Source organism: Citrus sinensis, chromosome 5, assembly GCF_022201045.2.
Source record: "Citrus sinensis cultivar Valencia sweet orange chromosome 5, DVS_A1.0, whole genome shotgun sequence".
Classification (NCBI taxonomy): Eukaryota; Viridiplantae; Streptophyta; class Magnoliopsida; order Sapindales; family Rutaceae; genus Citrus; species Citrus sinensis.
This window is the reverse complement of record NC_068560.1, coordinates 9,855,703-9,871,650: the sequence shown is the minus strand read 5'-3', so window position 1 is coordinate 9,871,650 and position 15,948 is coordinate 9,855,703. Positions and strand designations below refer to the sequence as shown.

Genomic DNA, 15,948 nt, shown 5'->3' with positions numbered 1-15,948 from the left:
TAGAAGTGATGATCTCAGCACCTTAACATCATGCAATAATAATCATCATGTCTTTCAGTTAGCTATCCATCCTCAATTGAAACAAAGCAGACCCGGCCATCGCTTCCTTCTTCAAAGTCCAGGAACCAAACGTTGCACAATAACCAGTGATAATCCTTGGTTACCCTAATGTTCTCCATAGAGTCTTCAAAGTCAACCTAAAAATGAAATAAAAATGCAATGCATGTGGAAATGAAAATTCTAAAAAAAAAAAAAAAAAAATGCAATGCTTGAGCTTGAGCTTGCTTCAACACCATCATAATAGCGAACTTTGATATATCTTTACTTCTCTGTGGTTCAATTATTTACTTCTCTGTTCTTGTTTATTCACAACAAGACATCAATAGAAGAAGATGGAAATGAAATTCTATAAAATAAAGAAAGTGAATTACCAGCAGAACATTTTAGCAATCCTTTGGCTAAACTTTTCATTTTCTTAGCATACTCTCCTGCCTGCATCATTAAAACCAAATTAGATTGGACCTGTGAATTGCTAGTGTGGTTCTGACATTTAAAGAATTAATGTCACATAAATTATATATAAAAAAATACGATTATCATTATACAAGATAAAATTGATAATTTATTTTTCAACATTACTGCAACTGTATCACAGAGATTTTGTCTCTCAGGAAGTTACACATAACAAATTTTCGTACATATAAAAATAAATTACATTGGGATTTTCTATGATGTGGTATGAAATTTTACAAAAGAGCACATATTTTTTAAAAGTAAATATAGAAATTTCAACAGACTACACTTGTTTTTTTTATTATTATTTGATCTTTAGAAAACAAGTTTAACAGATTTAATAACTAGGAAGTTTTACATATTTATACCATGATTGATTCTATATAGAATTTTAATTCAAAATATAATTATTTTTATTAATTTCACTGCAAGCAACAACGAAGTAAATCAGAGGAGGAGGAGAAATTACCAGCGAGTGATATCTTACGGCGACCACTTGATGTGGGGAATGTGAGATATCTTATGCCAGTCTTCTCCTTTCCCCTCTCTATAACGGTTTTCCAAAAGGGGACATCCCCAAATTGTCAATTTCTGCAGTGTCGTCGTCCGAAGAAGGCAATCCGGCAGCACCTTTAATTTGGGGCAATACCCAATTCGCAAGGAAGAAAGACGTGGTATGTCTGTTGTCCTGTGATCTTCTAGAATGGGCAGTTCTTCCATATTTTCACAAAAAAAAATCCTCAGGTTCTGCAGCACCGTCATTTGAAGAAGGTAATCCGGCAGCGCCTTTAATTTGTTGCAAGAACTAACTTCCAAGGAAGAAAGACGGGGCATGATGGAGATGTTTTCCTTCCTCGTAATCCGGTAATTCCACTCTTCCAGTTCTTTCATTCCGTCAATTTCGAGTGATTTCAATTTGGGGAAGGCAATAACTGATGGTGACGATGAAGATGAAGATGGGCCATCCTCACTGCTTTCTTCTATTCCCAAAAACTCATTACCCACTCTTTTTACGCTTTTCAAGTTCTTTAGTTGGAGTTTTTCCAGAGGCAATTTTCCCAATTGAGGCAAATGCTCACAGTTAAAACACAACGAAAGATTTAATTCCCTTAGATTGGCTAGTGAAGTCAACCATTTGGGAAAAATGTTGCCTCCGTAGAATATAATCCATAATTCCTCTACATTCAAAGGCGGTTGTAAGGCTTCAAGAAGTTGTTTATCTTTCTCATTCTTCCTCCTCCCTTCTTCATCTTCCCCATCTACAACTTCACCTTCTTCTTCTTCTTCTTCTTCATTTCGCCAATCTTCATCTTTCCCACCAAACTGAAGATGCAAACGAAGGAGGTTTTTCTTATTGGAAAGTTGTAACCTCTCAGCCTCATCTACATGCGATACATTACACAGACCTTCTATACTACATTCACCACGGAGTTGAAGCCTACCAGTATTGCTACCATCAACACCTCCACCCACCACAAACTTGTCTAATCTTCGAAGACTAGTTAATTTGGAAATCCCTATTGGCATGTATTTCAATGAATTAGTGCCAAAATTCAGTAAACTCCTCATGTTCTTTAACTTCCCAATCCCCGCAGGCAATTCTCTAAGATCTCGGCACCAACTAATATCTAGCTTTTGTAAATTATATAATTCACACAAAGTCTCAGGCAGTCTCGCTATACGTAGTCCAGACAAATTAAGATATTTTAAATGCATCAATTTTCCAATATTTTCTGGAATTTCTCTAATCAAATTTGGGTTTGCACGAAAAAGTGGGGACCGCTGCCTTATAACTAATGGCCTTAAACATGCCAATTTACTAAATAACTCCCGAAGGATGCTACTGTTAAGAGACAAATTGACAGGACTTTGGTCATAAATTAGGAGGGTACGCACTCTATTAAGTCCATGAATGGACATGGGAAATGAAGCTCCTCCTTCAAAATTTAACCCTAAGTGACGGACTTTGTCACCAAAAGAGTTTATGACTGATTCTTTGGTACCATTTATTTCTAGCCACAAACATTCTTTTCTACTTACAAATTGGGCAAAATCATGTACTATGTCATGCATCTTACAACTCGTAAAATCATCATCGTCATCATCTTTTTCGAACTCTTGAAAGAAAGAGCGTGCTGCTAAGATGTTGAAATACTCTTCTCCAATCATCTCCATTTCTTCGTCCTCTTCTGCATTAAGGTAACCTTGAGCCATCCACAGATCAATCAATACCTCTTTATACATATTCCAGTCTTTCGGAAAGACAGCACAATATGAAAAACATCGTTTTACCATAGAATTGGAGGGCAAATCATTATAACTCAACAACAATGGAGCAAAAAGACCTTGCCCAATCTCTTCTACTTTCCACATTTCACTATCTAAAATTTTTTGCCACTCTTTTATTGTACTTTTAGAGCGCAAGAGATTCCCTGTTACCTTTGCAGCAACAGGCAGGCCTTTGCACTTGCGTGCAATTTTTCGCCCGATTGGTTGTAATTTTTCACAATCCTCAAAAGAGCGACTGGAAAATGCTAACTGCTTGAACAACAACCAACATTCCTCTTCAGTCAATTGCTCAATGAAGATAATATTTGTTGATCCCATCATACGTGCAACTGACTCATTACGTGTGGTAACTAAAATTTTACTTCCGTGGAGACCATGCTTTAGACAATGGAAGAATGGTTCCCATTTATTATAATCCCCATCCCATACATCATCTAAGACAAGAAATTTTTTTTTTCCTTCAATTGATCTATGGATATGGCTTAGAAGAGATTGGAATTCGCTTAAACTAGAAGCTGACTCACCGAGACCTTCAATGATTGCTTTGGCAACCCTAATCTCCTCAAAAGTGTCTGATACACACACCCATATAACTTTTTCAAAATTTCTTTTCACCTCATCATTATTATAGGCCAGTTGTGCAAGAATGGTTTTACCTATGCCCCCTAACCCAACTAGTGAGATGACATGAACGCCTTTTTGTTGTTCACTACTTTCACACAACAACTTGCTTAAGAGCTCGTTTTTCTCGTCAACTCTACCACAGACCTCTCCCTCATCAATCACGGAGGTGGTTCGCGCTTGTTTCGGTTTTTTAACATGGTTACTCACATTCTCAACAAATTTAAACCTATCTTTTTGGGAGGCAATATCATCTAGCTTTTCATTGATTTCCCTAATCTTGACAGCAATTTCATGACGAAGACTGAGTTGTTTGAAACTACCAAAGCAGTTTGATACAGCACGAAAGAAGGAACGTACCTTCTTCTTGCGAGGAGCAAGGGAAAGATCATTGTCATCATCAACGCCCTCAATTTGCAATTTGAGCCTTGCAAAGACCCACTCGTCCAACACATCTTCCATGTCGTAGGATGCGTCTTTGAGCTGATCCAGCCAAAAAGTAACAGCTTTGTCTTGCTGCATTTGCCTTTGCTCTGCATCCTCCAGCACAGCTCGAATGGCTTGAAGATTGCTGGTAAGCTTTTTCACTTCTTCTCGGGCACCAGTCAGAAGCCTCACCTGTTGTTTCACTTCATCAGCCGCAACAGAGATCAGCTGCTTCAGGAGAGAGGAAACGATCGCATCAACCATTCTGACAAAGAAGACGAGAATTCTGAAGAGTTATTAGATGTGCTTTTGTTGCGAAAATGCTGAAAGAAAAGGAGTTATTGCATTCTTTTATTCTTATTCCCACCCCACACGTCAATGATTGTAGAATGTTTAATTTCCCTGATTCTACTCCACTAGTTGTGATGCGTAATTATAAATATTCTCAAGTTATGTATGAAATAGCACAAATTTGGATCTAATAATGATTTTTATGCTTTTTGTGTGTTCACTTTTTCATAATCTTCTACTTTAAAAAATGAGCACAAAAATAATATCAAGCATTAACTCAAATTCACAAAGGAATAAATGACGAAAAGAAAAAAGATTGGAGAAATCATATTGGTAAATTAGCACATTTTTTTTTAATAATCTCGATAAAATTAGTAATATTCATATTAGTCCCTAAAAAATAAATATATATGACTAAAAAAAACTCTTGTTAGTCTCCACGATCAGAATTTATTGAAATATTTTTAGCCTAGGTAAAAAAGCAAGTTCCCAACTTCACCGTTAGGTAAATCTGAAATCCTTTCTCGCAGACTTTTGCACAAAATAGAGTGTGAGTACATTTTACGATCTAACAAAATGATTTTTATTATTGTAAAACTATTAACAATAACCTAAAATACTATATCTGCATGTTATTTCGTGATTGTAAAACTATTAACAATAACAAAATGATTTTTATTATTGTAAAACTTTATCAACTTTTATGCAAAGGAGTCCCAACTCTCTACCTGGGGGAATTCGGCATTGGATGCAAAAATTATGCTTATCTTTAATTTCCCTGATTCTACTCCACCGATGAACACATGTTCTGCACTAACATTTTTAAATTCCCACACATTAGGAATTTGGCACATAATAATAAATATTCTCAAATTCGTCGCATCTTTAACATATGAGCAAGTGTTCTGTCTATTTCACTTTTCTATCTTACTGCAATTTCAAGGCGGCTCAATCATATTTTAGGTCTTAAATAAATTGATTTAATTAGACCTTCCAAAAAATTTCAGGTGAAATATGTCTATTAATTTTATTAAAGTTTTATTTATTTAAAATAAATTTCTCTAACTTTCTGAGATGGAAAATTATTAATCAACTTTTTATATTCTAATTTTGCTAATGTATCTTTCTCAATATACAATATAGTTAACCTATTTAATCTTTCCTATGACATGGTTGATCTTAAATAATTTTTTATGAATAGCACGTTTTTAGATTAAGCTAACTTTTCTATTCTTCTCCTTTTATGAAGTTTTTTTGTATCATGATGCATAGTTTTTAGTAGACATTTTTGTTTTCTAAGGAAACAAGAGTAATCATGCAAACAATTATGCTAGATAATTAAAAGAAAACAACCTATGAGCAGAATAATATTTTTACAAAGAAACAAAAACACCTAAATAACACAATTAATTAATAAGAGAATCGGAAGATAAAACCTGAAAATTTGAGAAATTTAACTTTGATGGATTAAATTTGAGAAATTTAACTTTAACCCATATTCATCACTCAATTAGTGGGGGCGAATAACGTCTAAGTAATATTTGTCAAGTGCCTTGAAATACACATTAATTTCTACAATTTACTTATTACTATTATTTTCGTTGTACCTATAGAGTAGTAAACTCATTATTTTATTAGAATAAAATTCCACCATTATTACTGCAACCCTCTATGTTTGCCATTATTACATGATTGACTCATTATCTTTGTGGCATAATCATTATTACTGCAACTCTCTACGTTTGCCATTATTACGTTTGTCATTCCCTAAAAATATATATTCCCAACATTCTTAAGACGTTCTTTCTGTAACAATGACACTGAGCTCATCTCATCCGCAATTTACGTTGGTAAAAAATATTACATTTCTTGTTGACAAGCCTCAATGTTGTTAATGTTCTTACAATATCAAAGCCTGAAGAACGTGAGAATGAGAAACTCGAGTGTGGCAAAAGTGGAAGCAAGATGTCTACGTGTGCATAGGACACATTTACAATGCCATGTCTAGTACTTTGTTTTGATAAGTACCACAACAAAATCCACAGCAAAAGAAATATAGGACTTATTGGAGTCTAAGTACATGATGGAAGACACCACAAGTAAAAAATCTCATTGTGATTGAACAATATAATGAGATTTTTTGCATTCTTGATCAATTCAACCAACACAACATGACAAGTAATAAGTTTATTATTATTTCTTCAATTATTGATAAACTTCCCCCCTCTTGAAAAGACTATGAAAAAAGTCTTAAATATAACAAAGAGGAAATTAGCCTGGAAGGCTTGGCTAAGTCTTCATATTGAATAGAAACTTAGACTTAATAGTCTTGAGGAACATACTGCTATGTCCTCTGAAATTAATGTTGTGGAGGAGGAGAAGGAGCTTAAGCAGTCTAATGACCGCACTAATAACCAAAAGCAAAAGCTTGATTCCAAAGAGAATCAAACCAAAAAAAAAAAAAAAAAAGAAGTGTACATGTGACCAATGTGAAAAGCCTAGCCACTTTAAAAAAGACTGACGAAGCAAAAGTTTGATTCCAAATAGAATCAATGTTAGAGTGCAATTTATGCACTAGTTTTGCATTATTTACTTCCCTTAATATCAATGTTTTGCACTTAATAATAGTGATTTACTTGTGTTTTACTTTTGTAGGTGCAATTCTATTGATTGATGATAAAATTGAGCTATAAGATGATGTTTAAGGATGATTGTTCTCTTGGAGAAATTATGAGCGTCAGAAGAACTTTGTTGATAAGGCGTGGGCGCGTGCTGTCAACTGCGGACCTGCAGTTTTTAGTTTAACGTGTTTTGTATTTTTGGTTATTTTTGTAATTACGAATTTAATATTTCAGATATTAGGATTTTATTTTAAATAGAATTCTAAAAGAGAAGAGAGAGAAAGTATTTAAGGGAGGAATCTATTGTGAAAAAAAGGGGAATTTTGGATTGGAGAAAAAGAAAGAAACCCTAGATCTAATTTTTCTCTTCTCTCTATGAAGAGCTAAACCTATTTTTCTGGTTGAAGGATAACGAAGCTTTGATTCATCACTACTGTGAGATCTTTCTTATGCTTTAATTGTTTTATTACTTTTTGGGTATTTGTTTATTCTCTGAATTAGTTTTATGATTATGTTTGTTAATTAGGTAATTGGCCACTATTTAATTATCAACTTAATCTATTGTCAATTAAAGGATTCATCGTATGAAGAATTTAATGTTTGTGACAAATAACATAGCAGAGAGTTGTGTTGTGAGAATAAACAATCTAATTTAAATGAATCATCATATGTGTTGATTAGGATTTGGGTCTCTCTGGTTTTTCAGGCTGTCAATTGATTAAATCCTATGATCGTATCTAGGGTTGTCTATTGATTAGGGAAATATCCAACGGTCGTACCTTGGTTATCAACTAATTAAGGAGAGATTGGCTATTAGAGGGTCTCAGTAGCTATAACCGGTCTATTCATAAGTAATAATAATATATATTTGAATCAATGATCAGTAGTCGAATCAAGCTGAGTTAATTCCTTCAACCAGAGCTTTCTCCAATTTGAATTACAACTTTAATTTGCATTCTTGTTATTTTAATTTGATTTTTATTATTGTCAACAATTCCCCCATTTTACGTTTTACGTTTCAAAAGGATTTAAATAATTACCGATCTCTGTGGACACGACCCTGCTCAATCACTATACACAATTTATTTAGAGTAGGAATTTATTTTTGTTGGCTTCGACACCCATCAATCAAACCAATAGAATAAAAAAAGAAGTGTACATGTGACCAATGTGAAAAGCCTAGCCACTTTAAAAAAGACTTGTCAACTTCTTAAGAAAGAAAAGAAGTGTTCGAACACAAATTTTGTGGACAAAATTTATGGCCATAATATCTAAGATTAATATTCTCGAACATGATAATGTATGGTGAATAGATTCCGGTGCAATCAAGTATGTGTACAAGAATCGTAGCCTTTTCACATCTTACAAAGCAATGGATGATTGAAGTGTTCTTTAGATGGGAAATTCCTCCATTGCAACAATTAGAGGGAATGTGCAACTAGAGTTCACTTGTGGAAAAACTTTAACTCATATTGATGTTTATCATGTATCTAAAGGTAGGAAAAATCTTGTATCTATATTAGGGTGGTACCTTATTTGAGTCAAAGCAAATTTGCATTGTCTAAGGGTGGTACCTTTATTGGGAAAGGATACATGTATTTGGGCATGTTCAAGCTCAATATTAATAAAATTACTGTTTCTTCTGCTTACATGATTGACTCATTATTTTTGTAGCATATTCATTTAGGACATGTGAATATTAAAAGATTGCATGTTATAGCTAATTTAGAATTAATTTTTAAACATGGAAATAATGATACTACATCACTCTCTTCTCAACCCTCTTTCCTGAAACAAATTTTATTGTATAACATCTATACTATATGCATCAAATATCTAATATATTGTTTATTACAGGAATAATATATTGATTCTCGAAAAGCTTGCAACATTCAAAAGTATTCAAGTTTGCTTTCATCGATGAAAAACGCAAGCAAACAAATAAGTGATTCATTGTATCCTGGAGGTATATTTGTTTAGCCTATATGCATCACTTAATTGATGGGACAAATAATATCTTTAGGAAAACGACATTTGTAATGTGCCTTGAAGTACACATTAATTTTCTACAATTTACCTATTACTATGATTTTATTATACTTACAGAATTGTAAACACATTAATTAATTATTATAAAGTTCCACTTCCACCTTTATTACTGCAATTCTGTACATTTGTCTTTCCCCACAAATATATATCCCACCACTTAGTAGATATATTATTTTATTAAAAATATCAATAGATTTTTAATTGTATAGAGTAATTTCGTTCAATTATATTAATCCGTTATGAATTTCATCACAAAATTATATGTGGCCAATACCGTGCAAGTGAAATTTCAGATAAAATCATCTCCTAGCAATTTTTTTTTTTCAATTTTGCTTTAACGTGTGGATCCATTGCTTGTCTATATGGCAGACAAATTTTATTATCAGGTAGGCAAAATCAAAAGCCATTATGTCGTTAATTTTATTATGCCATGACAGACTCCAAGATCTAATTTAGAGAGCGACTCAAATAATGGTAATTAGTAATTCATTATATCTGCAGTTAGCTAGATACTTTGTTTGTGAAAAAAAAAGAATAAAATCAGTTTCATAATGATTTTATTTACAATAAATACCATACTATGGTCCATGACTTACCTCATATTACAAAGAAAATATGTGAAAGATAATTAAGGATTAAAGCTTCCCACAAAGATTTATACAATTGCTTTTGATAAAACTGTTCTGATGAAATGAAATTACTAAGAATTTAGTTATCCTCTCAAAAAGGTTTCTTTATTGCTTGACTTCTCGACCTTAAAATTCGAATGTCAAAATAGATAAAAAGTTAAAAAATTATTTTAAATTTTATCCACCCGTTTACCATTTTAATATATAAAAAAAGAATTACTTATTTTTTAGTAATTATGACTATTTTTAGCAATAGCAACCGGGGGCATAATATATCTGATAGATTTTTTTTGGGGAACAAAGCTTATTATCTCTCTCTCCTATTGCTTTAAAGTGTCATCTCTTATGTTAAACAAGTCTCAGCCAAAGATTAAATTGTCATATGTTCATAAGATATTCACCACAAAAGTCTAGGGAAATTTCTTCATCCTTGAGCGGACATACAAAGAAAAACATAGTTAGCAATTTTACTAGCAAAACTAATATTTTGTTACGTATGGAGTAAATCTTCAGGGGGCTCAAGCTCAAACTTAGAAAAACATAGTTATTTTAGACGCTTTTTCAATTTATAGCTATTATGTAGTCATAAGGAATTTCGAAATTTGAGAAGTTTGCTTGTAGCTGCAGGCTGCAGAGATTTTGATTTGGCGACTTTGATTGATAATTGAAGTTACTGTTGCAAGAGAAATGAAAAAAATAATTAGCAAAATAAAAGTCAAAGAGCTAGGCACAAGGCTATTTGTCATTTTGTCATAGTAGAAAAATAATTAACAAAATAAAAAAAATTCAGTTACTTTGACTTTATTTCACAAAATATAAAATTAAATTTCTATTGTATGTATAAAGTTTCTATATCAAGTGTTTAGGGGTCAAATCAGTCTTTTTATACATAATTTTTAATCTTCACTTAGAAATCTCAAAAAACTTTCAAAGCTTGTAGGGTCATGATCCCCTCTAGGAGTGGACAAATGTGGGTTCAGATCAACCTAATTGGGTTTTTGGTTGATAGGGTTAGAATATTCAAATTGGATTAGATTGGATCAAAAATTCAAGTTGAAATCGGATCGCATTGGGTTATAATTACAAGCGAGTTAGGTTGGGTTTGGGTTAAAATCATATTCGGGCTAGTTAGGATGGATTCAAACAATGTTCGGATTAGGGTTATTTTTAAGCCTTTTTTTGTTTATTTTGAGTTTTTTTAATTATTTTAGTTCTTGAAGATTGTTTTAAAGTAATCATCTCATTTCAGTTTTTTTTACCAATTTTCAACAAAAAATGAAAACTACTCCTATGAAATCAAATTAATAAAAATTAAAATAAATTACTACTATCAGATTGGATTGGATCTCCATCTCTTCCTTCTTCTACATTTAAGGTAATTTTGAGCCATCCATAGTGTAATTAGTTCCTCTTTACACATATTGTAACCTTTTGAAAAGATAGCACAATGTGAGAAATATTGTTTTACTATGGACGACAAATCATTATAACTTAACGACAAAGGAGTCAGAAGACCTTTCCCAAACTCTTCTACCTTCCACATTCCACTATCTAAAATTATTTTCTATTCTTCTATTGGTCATTTATAGTGTAAGAATTTCCCTATTATCTTTGCAACAAAAGGCAAGCCTTTGCACTTACATGCAATTTTTTGATCGATTGATCATGATCCTTGAAGAATTGACCCAAAAATGCTACCTGCTTAAACAATGACCAACATTTTTCTTCAATTAATTCCTTAAGAAAGGTAAGATTTGTTGATCTCATCATGCTTGCTACTAACTGATTATGTGCAGTAATCAAAATTTGGCTATCGTAGAGACCATTCTTTAAACAACAGAAGAATGGTTCCCATTAATTGTAACGTCCATCCCACACATCATTTAAGACAAGAAAAAAGTATCTTTCCCTCAATACATTTATGAATATGGCTTACAAGAGATAACTTAATATTTGTCTGCTACCATTCTCAGGTTATATGTGTCCTTCATGACTTGCAAGACTGCTCCTTTGACCATCTATCTGATAACCTTCACAGTCGTTGCCTACATCCCTTGAACATCGTCTCCGGGATGGTTGCTCCTTTGATTGTGTGGTCGCACCGTGATGACAAGTGAACTTGCTCTAATACTAGCTGATGATGCAGAAACACTAAAAAGCTATTAGATAATATAAACTAGTATTTGAATAATAAGTTTTATTGAGAATAATTTGAATGAACAAAATTAGGGTTTTGAATCCCATTTATAGGAGCCTAAATATAGCAAATTTAACAAACTAAGCAAATTCAAAATATTATATGATAATAAAATTCTTCGAATCTAAATAAGAGAAAGAAAACAGATGGCACTTAAATCCAACATCTAGAAAAAATGATAAAAATCCTAGAAGAATCAAGAAAAATAGAAAAATATCTTAAAACTGAAAAACGACTATAAAAGAAGTGAAATTTTTAGCTCAATCGCAGGGCATAACAGCCTAGGTTGTTCTGCATTTGGTTCGACTCATCGCAAGCTTGGAAACTATATTATATGTCCAAAACGAATACTCGTAGCCCAATTTCTAGCCTCGGAAGATACCCTGCTTATTCCATGCAACAATCTTATATCAACTTGCCTTCTCTGCATCTTCAAGCACAACTTGAATGGCTTGAAGATTTATGGTAAGTCACAAGCAGCAAAGGAGTTCAGCTGCTCCAGGAGAGGCGAAGCGATCACATCCTTTCTGGCAAAGAAAAGGAGAAAGAATTTCATAAGTTGTTCAACGTACTTTTGTTGCAAAAATAATGCAAGAAACGAGTTGTTGCATTCTTCTTACACTACACGAAAAATGTTTATGGTTATTGTCGCCTAACCCACGCGTCAATAATTTTAGCATTTTTAATTTCCCTGATTCTACTCCACAACTGTGATATAGGGTTGGCAATGGGACGAGATGGGATGAGATTTAGCAATCCCAGTCCCGTCCCGTATATGCAAATGGGATGAAAAAATGTCCCAGTTTCGTCCCTATATTTTTTTTGGGACAAAAATATGTCTCAATCCCGTCCCAAAAGAGATGGGATCCTACGGGATCCCACCCAAATTGGAAAAATTTCCATTCTTAATCAGCAATGAGACGGGATGGGACGGAATTTGTCAATCTCACTCCCGTCCCGCATATGTAATTGAGATAAAAACATGTCCCACTCACGTCCTTAAATTTTTTTTATGGGATAAAAATATGTCCCAATCCCGTTCCAAATGGGATGGGATCCCACAGGATCCCATCCCATCGGGAAAAATTGACATCCCTACTGTGATACATGATTGTAAATATTCTCTAATTAATTTGTAGTGGTCGGGCCAATGCCATTTAAAACAAAAACAAAAAACCAAAAGAAAAAAAAACGAAAGTTGGAAAAAAGCATGCATCACCGATAATTCATTTATTTGTTTGAGGACGGGGATATTTTCTACCCACTTATTTTACAAATCTACCTTGCTGTCAGAAAATAATTGTAATACGTTCATACTATTTTTAAAATATATAAATCAATAAAACGTATAGACAATCAATAAATTAAATCATTCATATAATTTGTTTTTTAACTTAGGTGTCTTTGACCATTTAGGTTGCTTTAAGATAAGTTTTATTTGACTAATTTACCATGATAATATAAAATGACTAAAATACCGCAAGAATCAAGAGTTCTTGTATATAATAGTTTAGGTATTTTATTTTTTTTTATTCAATCTCCAAACTTATTGTAATTACATCTTCTTTATTTCAATTTTTAAAAAATAATTTGAACTTATTGTAATTATTTCTTGAGAGTCGGGTGGGTTTACAAAAATTATGGGCCTTTTCGTTTATTAATTCTTGGAAATTAATGGCTCCGTAATCAAATTCTTTTGTTCTTTTATTTAAATAGAAAAGAAAAATTAAGAGGAGCTTTTGTCTATTGAATTGAGGTTCTGTGAAGAAAAATACGTATCAAATGATCGACGGATTGTACTTTTCAATTTTTACTTCACAGTACTTTTCTTTATTTGCTGGGTCATTTATGTTTTTTTGGACGGATTTAAGTGTGCTTATACATTTTATTGAATTTTATTTTGATAAAATCACCAACGATCAGTAGAGATTTACACTACCTATCTGAGTATTTGGTTCTCTAATGTAAGGAAGCATGTAATCTTTCGCCAATAATTTTTTATTTCATCAAAATGTTAAAATGTTGAAAGGAGAATTAGATTTATATATATATATATATATATATAAGAGAATTAGAGTTCATATTGAAGAAAATTCTTTTTCCTACTATAAGTCCAGTTCGAATCTTTGAAGCAAATGATCTAATCTCAAGCATAGAAAGTAGGAAGATCGATTGAACAGCGGACACATTAACAAAAAATAATTAATTTAAAAGTTAATATTGGATATCACAAAAATTTTATTATTATTATTGGAAGTTGGTATGTTGAAAAATAAACAAGCTTTATATGAACTTTAAACACAGATAATAATTTGCATGTAGTAAAATTGCTTAATACATCCATTATTTTATCATTTTTAACTTTATCTATCGGTTATTTTTATTTTGAAAATATATGATAAATAAAATAATAACAAACACATATTTCAATTGAAATTTTATCAACTTGAAAACACCATTTTCATTCTCATAATATAAATTTAAAAATAAAATACAGAACATGCCCTAACATTTTCTGAATTTATTTTTATACTGTAAAAGAATCAAATTACTCACACAATTATTTTAGCTTTTATGATATAAACAAATAATCATCATTTAAATTCAATAGAAAGAGGTATTCTTGGTAGAATTGACTTCTTTAGCAAATTATAATCTATTTGGGACTTCTTACTCCATTAGGTTAATTGTCACATCATTAATTTTAGATTATAAACTTTATATTCGAACTTTGTAAGACCATCATTTTTCCCTTTTTATTTTAAAAAAAAATTAACTTCTTGCATGATCTAGTTGGTCTCCTTTCAAAAGAAACCAAAAAAAATAAAATAAAATAAAAGGAAATAAAGCATATTCTTTATCTTAATTACTTTCATTTGTTATTGACATGTACTCATGCATTGTGGTCTTTTGTGTACTTTTATCGATATGTTTTGCTTAACGGATAAAACTCATTATGTGGCAAAATTTTATTAGAGCTGGGATTATTTATATATGTTCTAGTACTTTGAGCATCTTACTATACACTCGTCTATAAAATTTTAACATTAATTTTTACTACTCATCGAAATATCAATATAGTTCTGTAACGTATGTGAAAAAAAAATAATAATAATAAGAGGAAGCTGGGTAATGTTTTATGGGGGAGAGGGATAGAGGAAGCTGTCAAACCGACCCGGAAACCCCGACCCAAAACTGCGAACCCGACGCAGACATATCTCCGATTTTCGGCCACCTCACCGGCCATGGATGGTAGCAACGAAAGCTCCTGAGCCAGCCATCACTTTCCCACCGTCACTGTCGCCAAAAACCAACCGAAACGCCGCCGTTTCAAGCGCGAATAGTCGCAGCCAAAAACCTATCACGACCGTCGTTGATTCCGTCGGAATTAGGCCATGCCAGACGGAGAAATGGTAGGGGGTAAACAGAGTTTGTAACGGAGGTGGGGTAAATGGAGGATGATGTAGAGAGGGCAACCAACGGCCATGATGAGGGAGAGGAGGAGGAGGGTGAGGTTTGGACGGCTGTGATGGGCTTGAGGATGTGGGGTCCAATGAGAGGTGATGATGGTGTTGATGTTGATGTTGATGTTGATGTGTGGTAGAGGATGAATATGAGGGAAAGGTAAGTGAGGATGGAGGGATAAGTAACTTTTATATATATATAAGTTATATATTATTTATTGAAAATTAATTCTTTAAATACTTTAAAATGTAAAATTATTAAATAAAAATTCATTCTATTGTTGTTAATTCACAAAATTTTAATTTAATTATAACATTTCCATTTATTTTTTTAAGTTAAATTATATCTTTTTTACTTTTTTTTTTTAAATTAAACTAATTTTTCTAGTCTTTTATTGTCTAAAGTTTTTCGACATAGTTTTATTTTAAAATAGATAAAACAAGCACAAAAAAAAGTGATGAATAAAAGAATATATTAAAAAGAAATAAGAACAAATAACAACACAACTAATTAAGAGAATAATAAAAAGATAAAATCATAAATTTGAGATGAAATCATAAATTAACTTATGTTTATATTAAGGCCATTGTTTGAAAATTTGAGTAACGACCAATAGTCATAGAAAATAGAGAAAACTATTAGATTTTTTCTTTTTCTTCTATAGTAGAAAGTAGAGGAAGCAAGATTTTTTTTCCCTCTCTCTCTTTCTGTCTCTCAAACACCAAGATGTCTTCATTATTGGAGGAAAAATTTAATGGATACGTAATAAAATGTGGGCCTTTTATAGAGGTTCAAAATAAATATAAAACTTTTGAAATATAACTTATTAATGAAATAGATAATTTTT

General features: G+C 32.2%; 2 protein-coding genes across 33 annotated transcripts in view; both read right to left on the bottom strand.

The window, feature by feature from the left end:
* Positions 1-15,948, bottom strand: part of LOC102609848 (disease resistance protein RGA2-like) — a 144,081-nt gene that overhangs the window by 87,435 nt on the left and 40,698 nt on the right. Inside the window, exons 2-3 of one of the 32 annotated variants that reach the window (XM_052441450.1) lie at positions 432-492; positions 22-197 (exon numbers count right to left, since the gene is read on the bottom strand). The exons of 30 other annotated variants lie outside the window; for them this stretch is intronic. The gene's annotated coding sequence lies outside the window, so the exon portion shown is untranslated. The remainder of the gene's footprint in view (positions 1-21; positions 198-431; positions 493-15,948) is intronic. One more of the 32 variants, XM_052441447.1, reaches the window with a different exon arrangement.
* Positions 2,580-4,177, bottom strand: LOC112496805 (putative disease resistance protein RGA1). The gene is made up of 2 exons (XM_052441470.1): positions 3,784-4,177; positions 2,580-2,717 (listed from the first exon to the last, which is right to left on the bottom strand). The coding sequence occupies exons 1-2, from the start codon at positions 4,111-4,113 to the stop codon at positions 2,679-2,681; spliced, it is 369 nt and encodes a 122-aa protein (XP_052297430.1). The 5' UTR covers positions 4,114-4,177; the 3' UTR covers positions 2,580-2,678.

Excerpts from the sequence above, each read along its gene's own strand:
- LOC112496805 (XM_052441470.1), bottom strand. The coding sequence starts at position 4,113 with ATGGTTGATGCGATCGTTTCCTCTCTCCTGAAGCAGCTGATCTCTGTT. Across the intron at positions 2,718-3,783 it reads TTGCTCCTCGCAAGAAGAAG|GTTACCTTAATGCAGAAGAG; the intron begins GTACGTTCCTTC and ends GGATGGCTCAAG.